Raw genomic sequence first — 14,464 nt, 5'->3', positions numbered from 1 at the left:
GAGGAAAAAATGAATAGATTCACGGGGAAATCTGTTTCTCTCAAGTGAAAAATAACTTATCCATTCATTTATTATTATTTAGGTTTTAAACCCCTACTGGGCCTTAATTTTAATGTTCTATGTTTCTTCAAGACAACATTTTTTTTTTTTACTATTTAACAATGTTCAGAAGTATTCAGTCTTTGCATATGAAAAAAAGCAGCTTTCAGGGTATTTGTTAGCTTATTGATTTCCCTGTGTTGCAATTGTGGGTTATCTTGAGCTTTAAATGAAAGACATAAATACGGAATCGAATTTTTTTTCTGTTCTTTCTTTTCTTTTGAGGGGGAGTTTACAGGAAACATCCAAATGCACCACAAAGCCCCTGTTCAAAGTGGATGTCAACAAACCATGGAACAGATTTTCTCTGTGGCTCCCTTTTTCTTTAGAGTTGACCACAGACAAACTGTGCATTTCAGGAATGGGGAACGCCTCGATTGTATGAGAAGTACAGCAAATCATTGTGTTGTATTGTATCACCTAATGTTTGCATGTTGCTAACTGAGTAAAGAAAAAAAAAAGATGTGGAATAGGATTGTACTTATTACTTTAACCCATCATGGCCCAGATCAAATGTGCTTTGGCATCTGAATAAAGCAAGACAAGGTTTCAGAAGACAAACAAACATATATGCAGGATGTCTTTATTTCATTTGTTAATCAAGGAATATCAAAAAATTAGAGGTAACGACAAATAGAAAGTCTTAATAACAGACGGTACGAGATGTTAGGCTAACAATCCTTAAAAATGGTTCAAAAGTGTAATTTTTCTCTCAATTGACTTTCTGTTAAACTGTTCATAAACCATTTGTCATCACTATGGAGTTGGGAGCATTGATATTTACAAGAATTAGTGGTCTCACTATTGAAACTGCTGCAAGTTTCTTGCTTTACAGCATCCTTTCCCCCTAACCTGACAATGTCATCCTTCACGCAGACATGAGCATATGCACCACGTCTCTGGGTCAAAATGAAAAGTGCTTGTTAACACCAATCTGATTCTTACTTTCCTTTTGTGTTGAAGATGCAGTATGTTCGCTGACAATCGCCTGAGTACTTCTTATATCCAGCATGTTCGCTTGAATTCCTCCTGGCTAATTTGCTGCAGCTGGATGGTGCTTTTTCACTTGCAGCAGGTTTTCTTTTTAATGGGGTGAGCTGCAGTGAGGGTGACAGTTGTGTCTCTCACCCTGTCCTCCTGCTCAATTAATACTCTGACCCAAAAGAAGAAGAAAAAAAAGATAATTTCCTGCAAAAATCATCACATTTGATTATTTTTCACATTTGTTTTAGATTCTTAATTTTAGGAATATTTTCTTTTATTATGCACCATCTTACCTGGCCAGGTGAGTCAGAGACTCTGTCACGTTCATGCCAGTGTAGGCGCTGACTTCATAGAACATCATGTTATTTTCCTACATCGAATATGCACCCAAAAGCGAGTCAGACATACTGACAAACTTAATATCTAATACAATTGTTAAATCAAAATATAATTACATTTAACACATTCCGAAATCTATAGTATGAACTTACAAAAGCCAGTCTCTCCGCTGCTTTAAATGACACCTCCCTCTCTTGTTCCATGTCCATTTTGTTGCCCAAAAGGAGAATAGGGATCCCTTCTCCTGCCGCTTCCTAAGAAATGAAAAACTATTTATGTGAGGATAAAAAAAGAGCCATAATGTTCTAACATCTACTTCTGTGAAGTCACAGTGCCTGCCATGTTTGTGCAGACCTATTTGGGCATTTTTATTTTCATCACTGTACTCAACTTTTAATTTTAATTATTCAGAATTTTAATCATTAATATAAAACAAACGCTTCAAAGGTGAGAAACAAAAGGAGAAAGTCTAACCATGGCAAAAGGTAAAAGAGTAAAAATTTGATAAATCGACCCATGTGAGAGGTGACATATTGCATCATGGGAGCTGATTGTCCAACCTGGACATTGTTGAGCCAGGGTCGCACAGCCTTAAAGCTCTCCTCCAGTGTGACGTCAAACATCACAACCACGCCGTCCGCCTTCCGGAAGAACTGCTTGGTGATGCTGCGGTACCTGTGTCAATGACAGTGATCAGCACGCTCACCTGTTGTATAAATAAACTAATTCACTGCACTTTCTCTTGAAATAATTGCATTTATCACACAAATAAACTGCCTTTTACACAAAATTTACAGTATATTCCTCAACTTTAAGGGCTGATGTACACTCACCGGCCATTTTATTAAGCACAACTGTCCAACTGCTTGTTTATGCAAATTTCCTATCAGCCAATCCCATGACAGCAACTTAATTTGAACGTGGCATGGTAGCTGATGCCAGAGGTCAGAGGAGAATGGCCAGACTGCTTCCAGTTGATAGATAAACAACAATCACTCAAATAACCACTGGTTACAACTGAGGTCTGCAGAAGACCATCCCTGAACACACAATGCGTCCAACCTTGAGGCAGTTGAGCAACAGCAGCAGAAGACCACACTGACTGCCACACCTGTCAGCTAAGAACAGGAAACTGAGGCTACCGTTCACACAGCTTTACCAACATTGGACAATACAAGATTGGCTCCTTAGTACCAACTGATCATCACTAAAACACCACAGCCTACCTGAGTATTAATGCTGACTATATCTATCCCTTTGATGTACCATCTTCTGATGGCTACTTCCAGCAGGATAAGCCGCCATATCATGAAGCTGGAATCATCACAGACTGGTTTCTTGAACATGACAATGACCTTATTGTCCTCAAATGACCTTCACAGTCACCTGATCTTTATCCCAATAACCTTTGGGATGTGGGGGAAATGGGAGATTGGCGTAATGGATGTGCAGCCGACAAATCTGCAGCAACTGTGTGATGCTATCATGTTAATAGGGACCAAACTGTCAGAGGAATGTTTCCAGTACCTTGTTCAATCTATGCCACCTAGGATTAAAGCACTTCTAAAGGCAAAAGGGGGTCCAACTCAGCACTAGCAAGGTGGACCTAACAAAGTGGCCGGTGAGTGTGTTATAAGTTTGTATGCTGTAGAAATGCTGTAAGAATCTATAATTTCTCACATAAACTGTGAGCACTCCGCAGTTTGATCATGGAAACTCGTGCATTTATACAAACTTACCTTTCTTGACCTGCAGTGTCCCAAAGCTGCATGGCTATCTGGATACTGTCAAGGGTTAATGTCTTCACACTGTAGTCAATACCTGGTCAGAATATTAAAGCACATTTGCCACATCAGAAAAAAAATCCATACGAGCTAGAACATCAGAGACCACTAGAGGGGGAAAGCAAGGCCCAAATGAGAACTGCAGGAGATAGCGCTTTCTGGCTCCTCTCTCCCTGTGTGGGGGGGGTGGTGCTGGGCCTGGGGTGTCGGCGCCTCCGGGGCTGGGGCCCCTGGGCTGGGTGGGCCTGGCCCCCTTGCTGGGGGGGGGGGGGGGGGGGGGGGGGGACAGCTGTTTGACCACCGGGGGACAGTCTATCAGCTGTCCCCAACTTACCCCCTTCCTCATATAACCTCATAATAGGGTGAGGGGGTGGGGGGCTTAGCCTGCGATGAGCCTTGGGGGGGGTTTACTAGGCAGTGGCCCCCCTCCTATGGTTGCCGTATGGAGTGGGCCCCCCCTCTTTCGGTTTTATTTGCACCTTAGACATGTAGGGCCCTTGGTAGGGGGGGTGCTTGGACATCACTGCCAGCAAGCAGCGGATGTCCTCCTAGCACCCTACCCGCCAATTTTAACCGCACCTTAGACATTTAGGGCCCCTTGGTGGGGAGGGTGAGGGGACGTCACTGTGAGTAATCAGGAGATGTCCCCTTAGTGCCCTACCCGCCAATTTTAACTGCACCCCCCTTAGTACACACACCCCTCCCCCTCAATATATACATCCCAACATAAACACACACACATGCACACACACACACCCTCTCAAACACACATACACGCACAGACATTTTGCAAGGAAGGTGGGACCTAGGTCCATCTGTCCCCTGCCTCTTCCCTGGTGGGGGGTACGGGCCCCTTTGCAACGGCGGCCGTGTCCCCGGGGTGCCGGCTTCCTGGGCCCGGCGGTGCTCTCTCCGTGCGGTGGGGGGGTTCACATTACATCTGAGCCGGGGGTGTCTGGTCCCTGGGGGGTGGGTTCTGGTCCTTGCTCCTGAGTGCTGGGCCCCGCCAAATTTCCAACTGTGGCCGAGCCTGGTCGGGCCATATTTACAACACCCCTTGTGGGCCCTCTTTTTTCCCCGGGGTTCCCCCCTCCTGGGCGGGGGCGGCGGGCCCCTGCCTCGCTCCTCCCTGGACCAACCGTGGGCCGGGCGGATGGCTGCCTGGAGTGCGGAGCAGGTCTCTTTTGGGGGGTCCTGGCTCGTACCTGGGGTTGGGGCGGGGGGATGCCCGGAACTCCTGGGTGGTGGTGGGGTGCTCGTTTGGGGCTGTGGGCGTCCTTCTCCGGTGGGGCCCTGCGTTGGGTTCTCCCGGCGTGGCGGGGGGGCTGCTCTCCTGGTTGGGCTGGGGCGGCGCCCTCTTTCCCTCCGTGCCTCCCTGGCCTCTGGCTCTGGGGGCCTTGCGGCGGCCCTGCTGGCCCTGGCCTGGGTGGCGGGCTTGGTCGCCCGGGCGGCGGTTGTTCCCTGCCGGTTCCCGTGTGGCGTTGGGGGGATTCCGGCTGCCGCTGCTGCTGCGGTGGGGGTCTTGGGGTGGGGATGGCTGGGCACTCTCCCTCCTTCTTTTCACGTTCCACCATCCATTTTAGAAGAACATAAACACTCACCTGAGCACTGGTGTTAGCTCACCTTTGCACTAACAGTTTGACTGAATGACTGAAATATTTCACACTAGTTGGTTTTAAGGCATAAGTATGCGTGTGAACACTATCTGTTTTGTGTACATGTCGACAGGTGGACATTTTTGCAGCTAGCAGGTGTGTTTATAACATTTGAGTGTGTGTGTGGACAGGCTCCGCCCTTTTTTTTTTTTTTTTTTTTACTACATTTGAACCTTACCATAATGATTAACAACCAGTAAACTTGTTGCTTTATGCTGCTTCATGGTCTTATCCCCCTTCCCCTCCTATTATCACCCCCTACCCCCCCTCTCTCTAACGTCCCTCTCTCTTCTTCCCCTCTTTCCTTTTCCGTCCGGTCCAACACCAAAGATTTTCAGACATGATTGAAATTAATAAAGTTTGGCCTCGATTACAAAGGGGTTTATTCAGACATACCTTTGGTTTGTCTGAAGATTAATAACCCCTCTTGTTAAAGTAAAATATGTCCAACACAAGAGGCCCTCAGCTCTCATCTGTCTGCCCAGCTGTTGGACAGGACAAGTTGAAAAAAAAAAAAAAAAAATAAGAACTGCAGGAGATAAAGGCAGACAAAAAAATTCTGCAGATCTGATATAATCTGCTGTAGAATGTATGCTGGAGTTCTTGGACAGGCAGTGTGACTTCATAATCTCATTCATGTGATCCAAAGCGGGCCCCCTGGAACCAGCTTTAACATCCACAAAAAACCCACATTCCAATTATTGTAGTGCATGACAGCTGGGTAAATGTTAAGGGATTTGCAAAAAGTTCCAGGGTCATTGCTCTCACCCACAGTAGTAGTTGATGAGGGATGGAAACGCCCCTCACAGAAGGAGCGCAGCAGGGATGTCTTGCCTACACAGGAGTCTCCAACAAGTACCACCTTAAATAAACGGTCTGGAGCAAACAGAGTTCTTTCTTTTGTCATCTAAAGTAGGAAAAAGAACAATATTACCTTTTTTAAAACAATTTTAATAAATTGCTTTTGCAGATTTATACAAAAAAAGTACATTTAACAAAGTGGACCTACTTGCTGGCTCTCTTTCCCCACAGGCTGTTGTCTTGGAGACACTGGTGTCGTCTTCCCTCTTGCAAAGCAGGATTTCTTCACAGATGCATCTTCTGCGGGCTTTCCAGTGTGTCTGGAAAGATTTACTAAAGTGGTATTTGTAGCCATGGCAACAGGAGTTTCAGTTTTGCTCTGTGCTTTCACATCATCCTCTTCACTGAGCTGGTGCAGTAAGGGCTGAGGTCCGTCTTGAAGAAGATGCGGCAAGTGGTCTTCTTCGATAGAGATAACCCGGCGGAGAGGCCACCCTTCAGGAAGTGCATCCATAAACTCCTCAGCTGTTCCTGCCTTCACCATTTCTGATCTCTGTGTTGCTCCATTTCTCAACATCAACTTCGGAGTCATTTTGCCTGCCTCCTTTCTGCTCTTGGGCTTCCTGCTGTGTGAACTTTGGACAGGAACGACATCCCCATTTGCCAAGTTTGTCCTTGCTGAAGGCCTTCGCTGGCTTGAAAAGGTGCCGTCAATCACAATGCAATTAGAAGAATCATTGTCATCTTCACTGGAGAAGAAAGAAGCAACACATTTGAGTAGAACCCCTTCCACAAACCCAGCAGCTCTTTGAGAACAAGAGGAGAAACAGAGAATTTATTTGATCAAGTCTGCCCCAAAGCTTCAACTTCAATTAATTCTTGTTAGAACCAGAAACCTCTTGTTTTTCCTCCTGTAATCAATAAATTTGGTACTAAATTGGTAAAGATTTATTCTTCTATGTCACATGGAAACAACTAAATGAGAAAAAAATGTGATAAGGCAGCATTAGGGAAACAAATCACCTTTGTTCCAGCTTGGATGTGTCATCTAACATCTCATCGAGGTCTTCCCTCTGCTTCTGCTTTTTTGTGACAGAGGTTCAAGGCTTTTTTTTTATATCAAACAAAAGGTAAACTGGATATGTAGGTACGTTTTTGCTATAACTTAGCACAGCTATAAATAAATGTTGCAATATCATGGAGACTTACCACTTCACAGAACATGTCCCTCTCATCTTTTAAATGTTTGTTCATCTCCCTGCAGAGAACCACAGCAAACATTTTAAGCCCCCTTTTAGTTAAAGACCCACTCTGATCATCTTTTGATCTATTGTAAAAGCGTCCGTGGCCTTTCAATTATGGTTACACCATTTTTAGCCAAAAAAAAAAAAAAGGCATTTTCTAGGACTTACTTTTAGCAGAGCAGCAGTAGTTCACTAGAAATTTTTCTGAGTTTTGGCAAAGTAAACTTGCCCTCATTTCCCATAATCCCTTTGTTTACACTCTCCCACTATCCCCTCATACCCAAAAACTAACATTAACGGTGCAACGAAAATGGCGAGAAATATTGAAGCTATCCAGATTTAAAGTTTTGAGCCAGGTGCCAGCTCAGACGATGAAAAGAAAGACATACATGCAAGTGGAGGCATTTTTTAATGTGCGTCTGATTTATTTTTATTTTTTATATATATTTATTAACTTTTATGCAAAACTTTTTGATCGTATCAAAAAGTAGATTAAAGTTAGCGTTACACATAAGATGGAAGATAGGTGTGATGAATATGCAAATCCTGTACAAGAACACTTAAAAAGAAAAGAAGAGGGAAGGTTAGACATTAATGGCATAGCTTATGATTTTGAAAAAGTAATCTTTTTTTCAGAAAAAATACTGAATTTTTTAATATTTTGTATGAACTTTTCTGTTAATCAACAGTTGTTTTCTGTTGGTTTGTCAAAAATAGTAAAATATCATCAGCGTATAAAGCAATTCTGTGGGTCTCCTGACCAACAACCAATCCTGTTATTGTGGGATCAGACCGGACTGCCTCGGCTGAAGGTTCAATTGCCATTGCAAGTAATAAAGGAGAGAGTGGACATCCTTGCCTATTCCCACTTTGAATGTCAAAATTTCTCGATGTAACCTTATTAGTTAGAACTGCTGCCGTACGATGTGTGTAAAGAATCTTAACCCATTTAATAAAATTATGGTCCAAATCAAAATTTCTAATGTAATAAAAAGGTGAGGCCCTTCAACCCGATTAAATGCCTTCTCTTCATCTAAGGAAACCACAAGACCTTCCACTTTCTTTTGTTGACAGAACTGAATCGCATTAAGTAATCTTCTTACAGTATTTCCAGAATTTGGGCCCTTTGTGAAACCTGTTTGATCTTTAGTAATCTTCTCTAATCGAGATGTCAGAAGCAACGACAAAGTTTTTACGTCCACCAAAGTAATTTTCTGGACATTTCCCTTTTTTAAGAATTAATGAAATATTGGCTCAATTACGGTTCAACTTCTCAGATGGGATATTCTATATAATACTCACTGGGGAACCAATCAAGGCCTGGAGCCTTCCCCCCCTTAAGCAACGTTATAGCCTCCTGTACTCATTGTTTTAGGATAGGGGCGTTGAGAGCATGTCTATCATCCTCACTCAAATTAAGTAACTTTGTCTTGGGAAAAAAATGGTCAAATACTTGTGCACATCCTGAACCTTTTCAGATTTATATACCGTAAATTATTATAAAAATGACAAAATGAGTCATTAATTAATCTAGGGTTGGTAGTAGGAATTCCAGTCTCACCTGCAATTAAGGTAACAATATGAGAAGATGCTTCTTTCTTTGTTAAACATGCCCAATATCTACCAGGTTTATTTCCATATTCAAACAGTTTCTGTGTTTATCTGAAGCAGTGCGTGTTAATAAAGAATTTAACACACATCGAAAGGCATTGATTTCCTTTCGTTTAGATTGCACAGGTTTTGTGGAATATCATTTTTTTATTTTTGCAATACGTGTGCACATCCTGAACCTTTTCAGATTTATATACCGTAAATTATTATAAAACTGACAAAATGAGTTGAAACGTATGCAATTTAAGCTTCATTTTCCTAACATGTTTCTGTTTTCAGAAAAATGGCATAAGAACATGTTAAAAGCACAGTTTTCCTCATTTTAAATTGATGGAAATTGTGTTTTTACTGGGGAAACATCATGATTACATTAACAAACGTTTTTGGGCATTGTGGTTTAACCACATCTTACCGGAGAAGGTCCAGCTGCCTCATGAGACTTTGCTTCTCTCTCTGCAGTCCTTCAGTTACTCTGTACATTTCCCTTAAAAACAATGTTAAAAATAATACATTAGGACAGATTATTCTTTTGAAAAGCCCTACAGTGCTTTGTTCCATCCATATACAAAGAGAAAGTCCACTCACATCTCCTTCTCCTGCTGCAGTCGTCTGGCCTGCTCCTGCAGCATGGCCAGCTGTTCTTGGGCCAGAGCCAGCTCTTGGCCGGTGCACTCCAGCGCTTTGGACAGCTCGTCGTTGGTCATTTTCAGCTTGAGGTTCTCCACGTGGCTCTCTTGCTTCTCGCTGTTCAGCTCATTGCACTGAAGCTCCAACTGAAGAGCGAAGAGGAATAAAAACTTGCTAATGCAATTGGAGAGTACTTGATGAGAGCTGAATGGGAAGAGTACTGTCTGAATCTGCATAGCTCCCCCAAGGTTAAAAGAACTTTTTGTCTTGCAAGTGACAAGACCTACTCCAATGAAAACTGTGTTTTTGTGCCATTTTTCTCATGATGGAGGACATTTAAAAAGAAAATTGGACTTAAAATTGCATTTCTCAGTATTTCTTTATTCAAATCGTTGGCAATCAGGAGCAGATGAAAAAAATGCCATGAAAAAAGCTTGGAGATGTGGCGTAGGTGCTACAATTGGCGAGCCACAAGCTCCCTGCTCAGCTCCATTCTAAAGCATCCACTTGTAGACGACTAAATCCATGCTCGTCTTCATTTTCCTTGTCCAATTTGGCATCTGGCTCAAAACCGTACAGCTAGATACCTCTGGTATTGCTCGCCATTTTTGTTGCGCCACTAATGTTAGATTGGGGCTTAGAGGGGCTGTAAGCTAGCAGGAGAGAGTGTAAACAAAGGGATGATGGGGAGTAGGAGCAGGCTTACTCTGTGTCCTACCCACAACTCAGAGGTGAACTACTAATGAACTCCTGCCGCTCTGCAGAAACTATCTCCTAGAAAACGCCACAGATTTTTGGATTTTGGCTAAAAATGATGATTGGAGTGGGACTTTAAGAAGAAACAACTGATCCTGATGATAAAGCCTAATTTCTGCAACTACTGTTAAGAACCTTTGCTGGGAATTGTTGGACTCACCCGTTTCTGCTTCTGGAAAAGATACTCAAGCTCTCGCTCCTTTGACCGCAGCTGATGCTCCAGGTCCTGGCTGCGCAGCTGCAGGCGCTCAGAGTCCTGCATTCAAGAAAAAATTTAAATGACAAGTCATTAAGATAAAACTATCCCTTTGAAAGCATACTGATCATCAGGCATTAAGATTTAATCTACTGTGAAATGAGGTAACCAGCAATTAGTCACAGACATCCCACTGTTAAAATGACACATTTGTCGAAGATTATGGACTATTTCTTATTTTAAAGTATAAGAAAAGTGGCAAAAATAACAATAAAAGTGCTGTTGTTTTTTATTCCTGTTTGCATGCGAGTTCCTCTACCATCAACAGCAGCCGTTCCTTCTCAGTTTTTATCTGAGCCTCCATCTCTTCGTACAAATGACGGATCTCGCTGTCATGTGTTGCAGCTTTCCTGCAAGAAAAGATATCATTACTGGGAACACCATGAACGGTATTCAGTATGATACCTTCAAATGAACAGTAGAAGTGAAGGAGGGAGACAATCACTTATCTCTTTCCTTTTCCTCATATAAAACAAATGTTTGTTTTTTTATTTTTAATTCCGATTTAATCCTACTTTGTTTTTGCCTATGGCGCCTTGGAAGGTCACCTCTGTAAAGCACTCTCCATCTCCTTCTTCTCCTGGTACGCTTCTTTAATTTGCACTGTCACTCTCGCCAGAAACTCCTCAAAATTGGACAAAAGGTGTGGCTCATCTCGTCTGAACTGGGTCCAAAGATTCTGTACCTCACCTGGACTGGAAATAAAAGAAAAGGAGGACATCCTGCTGTCAGCCGATTGAAATGTATTTTTACGTCGATGGGCATCACTCACTCCTCGAAGACATTAATGGCTCCCAGACTCTCCAGCAGCATACAGAAGTGCCTCTCCTCCTCATCTTCATCACCCGACAGCTTGGCTTCCCACTGACTCTGGTAAAGAGCTTCTTTTGTTTTAAGGACGGGGCCAGAGGCTTGATGTTGGTCATCTGTTACAGAGATTCTCCGTCCGTGCAGAAACTGACCTAAAGAAGAGCAAACCATGTAGACAGAACTAATTCAATATAATAAATATTTTACATTTGTGGGTGTTTTTCTGGCTTTTAAAACAAATTTGAAATATTTTTTTAGAACAAACAGCTAATTATGAATTTAAAAGCTAAACTGTCATGTCTGGAGAAAAAAAAACAACTTGGAAATAATAGATTAAAAACAAGTCTTTTTTTGCGTTTTGCAGCTCCTAGTTTGATCAGGAATTAGATTGCTGATATAACAGTAGAACATGGTGAACTCGAATAGAAGGTGAACATTTTTCTTCTCCTCGGAGAGCTCAACTTTACGCCCCCTCCCTCCTGAACGGGCCATCAAGTACAGCAGGCTATTAAGCACCACAACTGTAGAAGTGATTGACACCTGCAGAAGCCAGGCTTCCATCCAGTTGCAATTCAAAGATATCTTTGAAAACGCAGCTTTGTAGGAAGTGTTGAATCATGATTCAGCGACAGAGTTGGAGGCATTTTCAGTAGCAGCGCTATGCAACACCTGCCTGGGATCAGTCACTCACTGGAAGCACAAAAGATCCTCAGCAACTTTTCCAAAAAAGGATATTTAAAGATTATTAGAAAAGGGACTTGCATTTAGCTCTCCAAACTACTTTATTTCTGCATCAAATATTCAGCTGCATAGATCTGAGAGATAAAAGACACACTTTTGCAACTTTGAAATGCTAAATCAACAATTTACGGTCCTTTCAAACTTTGAAAACACATTTTAATTTCAATGCCATAATCCTTATTTATTCTGTATCAACACAGCGGAAAATTTTGCTGACGTCAGATCAATAATACTAAAAATTATTATGAAAATAAGCCAGGCATGTCCAAAGTGCGGCCTGTGGCTAATTGCAGCCTACATTCATCATTAAATCGATAATAAGCAACCCCCAGCACTTTCTAAATTTGTGTGTACGATGTCTCGATCGTGATTGGCTGTTGTTGTTCACCTTTTGGTGAGGGGTCGCCACGGCAAATCAGCTTTTACTGAGGCGCACTTTCGGTTTTGGCAGAGAGTTTTTCGCCCTTCCTGATGCAACCCTATATATTTTTCAGGGCTGGGGACGGACACAGGGAGACCCAGACTAGGGACTAGGGAGCGGAAATTCACAGTAATTTTGATAAAAAAAATGTAAATAACTGTCTCTTTTTTTCTGTGAAGAAATTAAGAGAATCCCGCTGCAAAAGAAATGTGCATTAAAAAGTTAATTTGCTTAGGGCTCAAAGAATGCTGGCCCGCCTCACCAAATTTGGCCCTCTTTGCAAAATGTTAGGACACTCCCTGGTAAAAGCTGTTTTTAAGAAAATGGATGCATTTGCTAAATGATGCACATACTTCTAAGAAAAAAAAAACCTACTGAATCTGGAGGAAAAGGCCTCCAGTGTGAGGTAACCAGCATGATCCATATCCAGGGAGTCAAACACGTCCTCCAGCTCCTCTGCAGACAGAGGCACTTCTCTGTGGAGCCTCTGTTAGGAGAACAGTGAAGGACAGGACTTTCAAAAAAAAAAGCTCAACTCTAGGCAGTAATAAGTGTGTTGCCTGTGAATGTGGCTCGATCAAATGACAGATGCTTTGCCCCTTTAATGCCCCTACTTAGTAACCCTCAATGCACACAACAATGAATGCATGAAGCTTGCAGGAATGCAGTTCATTAGTGAGCTTACCTTAGTGCTCGCAAGTTCTGTTTGGCAAAGAGAGAAACGCTGCATCTGAACCACACAGCTAATTAGCTATTAAATTGTGACAAAAATGAAAAATAAATACACTTATTAGTGAAAAGGTCATCCATTTTAGATATGGCTCGGTTTGCAGCTGGCAAGCAATCAGTTTAAATTTTTTGAATTATTCAAGCTTTTTGAGAATAAATCTTGATATTCTGAAAAATATAATTAGCAATAAATTAAATTGGCCTTTTAAAGTATTAAAAATAAACAATTTTGTTCTGAGCTTTTAAAGTTAATTTGACAATTTATGTGTTGTTTTTTTTATTTTGGGGAGCACCAATTTACAGCGGCAAAAAAATTAAAAATAATAAAAATACAAAAAAGAAATTAAAAAAAAAGGAAGAAGAAAAAATAAAGAGTATTTTAAGATTAAAAAACAAACCAAAAAAACAAAAACAGTGACCAAATTTGACTCCAGGGTTAAAAGCGTCACATGGACAGCTTTAGTTTCTGACCCTCATATCCAAGCGGGTGAGGAAGCCTTTTCCCTCCACATCACACGTCTGGAAGAACTCCTTGGTTTTGCTTAGGAGGGCCGTGATGCCCAAGTCTGAGCCCCTCCTCTCTGTGCTGTCTTCCCCAGCTTTGGCTGCGCCCTCCTCTTCCTCCATTCTTGGCACACCTTTGGAAGGTGGATGCGTGAGCTGCAGAAACAGAATCCTCCTGACTGGCTCTGAATGCACCACTTAAGGGCTCTTTATTGTCGCCATAGCAAGTAAAGCAGCATTAGATGATTAAATAAATTGGTGGTTGGCTGCTGCACACCAGTCTCACTGCAGAGAAAAAAAAGCACAAATATACACAATTCTAACCACCAGAGTCCTGGGTTCGAACCAAACCTCTAAACTTTTCTCCAAAATGTTGCAAAAGTAATAAATAGCCATGATTACAAAGACCATAATGCAACACGTTCCTTCTTATAGTAGAAAACCATGAACAAGCCACAATAAATACCTAAAAACAGTGTGAAAGATGATCTCAACACAATGACTTGCAAAACAAAAGTCTGAACGGATGAAGTAGTTAAAAATAAAAGTTTTGTAACATTCATTTGGACCCTGCCTAAAAGTGGTTTTGTAGTTTCTGCAGCTCTGAATAAGCAGTCTTTCTGACCTGAGGTCAAATGAAAAAACGTGCAAAAAGAGAGAGAGGCAGATGTGGCATTTAAAAATAAATTAACTTTTTTAACTTTAAGCAGTACATTTACAAAAAACCACCAAAACACATTGTTACTCTTTTGTTTTATATCGCACAAATAGGAATAACATACTTAAAATAAATATTTGAATTTTTTATTACGCTTTTAACAAAGTATTATCGTAACATTATTATTGTTTTTTAATCATGTCCAAAAATCTGGACCCCCCCCCTCCCTCCATTATCTTAAAGTATTAAATCTTTGCAGAGCCCGAAATAGCAAAAAATAAAGTTAAAAATAAAAGCCATACCTTATAAATACAACATGCACAGCACCTTGTAGCCTCAGAATGAACAGAGCATTTAGCACGTTCTGCGTTTAGGAAGTGTTGCCTCACAGACGTTCGCTCAAGTCATTCTGCAACCATGTGATGTCATGAGGAAGCAGCCGGGG

At 41.8% G+C, this 14,464-nt stretch overlaps 1 protein-coding gene across 5 annotated transcripts; it reads right to left on the bottom strand.

The window, feature by feature from the left end:
- Window positions 1–665: 665 nt before the first annotated feature.
- cracr2ab (calcium release activated channel regulator 2Ab) lies at window positions 666–14,429 on the bottom strand. 5 transcript variants are annotated; one of them, XM_023952306.2, is made up of 18 exons: window positions 14,322–14,429; window positions 13,329–13,646; window positions 12,504–12,615; window positions 10,929–11,118; window positions 10,705–10,851; window positions 10,416–10,506; window positions 10,061–10,156; window positions 9,103–9,290; window positions 8,930–9,001; window positions 6,872–6,920; window positions 6,686–6,744; window positions 5,871–6,411; window positions 5,630–5,768; window positions 3,162–3,243; window positions 1,983–2,097; window positions 1,575–1,676; window positions 1,377–1,453; window positions 666–1,252 (listed from the first exon to the last, which is right to left on the bottom strand). In XM_023952306.2, exons 2-18 carry the CDS (start codon window positions 13,482–13,484, stop codon window positions 1,162–1,164), a joined length of 2,307 nt encoding a protein of 768 aa, XP_023808074.1. In that variant the 5' UTR covers window positions 13,485–13,646; window positions 14,322–14,429; the 3' UTR covers window positions 666–1,161. The 5 variants fall into 5 exon arrangements, 4 of the variants coding, with proteins under 4 accessions (XP_023808074.1, XP_023808075.1, XP_078798416.1 ...); XR_013653840.1 differs by lacking the exon at window positions 14,322–14,429 and having other exon boundaries at window positions 5,634–5,768; XM_023952307.2 differs by lacking the exon at window positions 14,322–14,429 and having other exon boundaries at window positions 6,686–6,741.
- Between the last annotated feature and the right edge of the window lie 35 nt (window positions 14,430–14,464).

Source organism: Oryzias latipes, chromosome 23 (genome assembly GCF_053564925.1).
Source record: "Oryzias latipes strain Hd-rR chromosome 23, Olatipes_Hd-rR_3.1".
Taxonomy (NCBI): domain Eukaryota; kingdom Metazoa; phylum Chordata; class Actinopteri; order Beloniformes; family Adrianichthyidae; genus Oryzias; species Oryzias latipes.
This window is presented reverse-complemented; position numbering and strand designations above follow the sequence as displayed.

Excerpts from the sequence above, each read along its gene's own strand:
- cracr2ab (XM_023952306.2), bottom strand. The coding sequence starts at position 13,484 with ATGGAGGAAGAGGAGGGCGCAGCCAAAGCTGGGGAAGACAGCACAGAG. Across the intron at positions 6,921-8,929 it reads AGGCAGCTGGACCTTCTCCG|GGAGATGAACAAACATTTAA; the intron begins GTAAGATGTGGT and ends GGTTCTCTGCAG. Across the intron at positions 6,412-6,685 it reads ACATCCAAGCTGGAACAAAG|TGAAGATGACAATGATTCTT; the intron begins GTGATTTGTTTC and ends TTTCTTCTCCAG.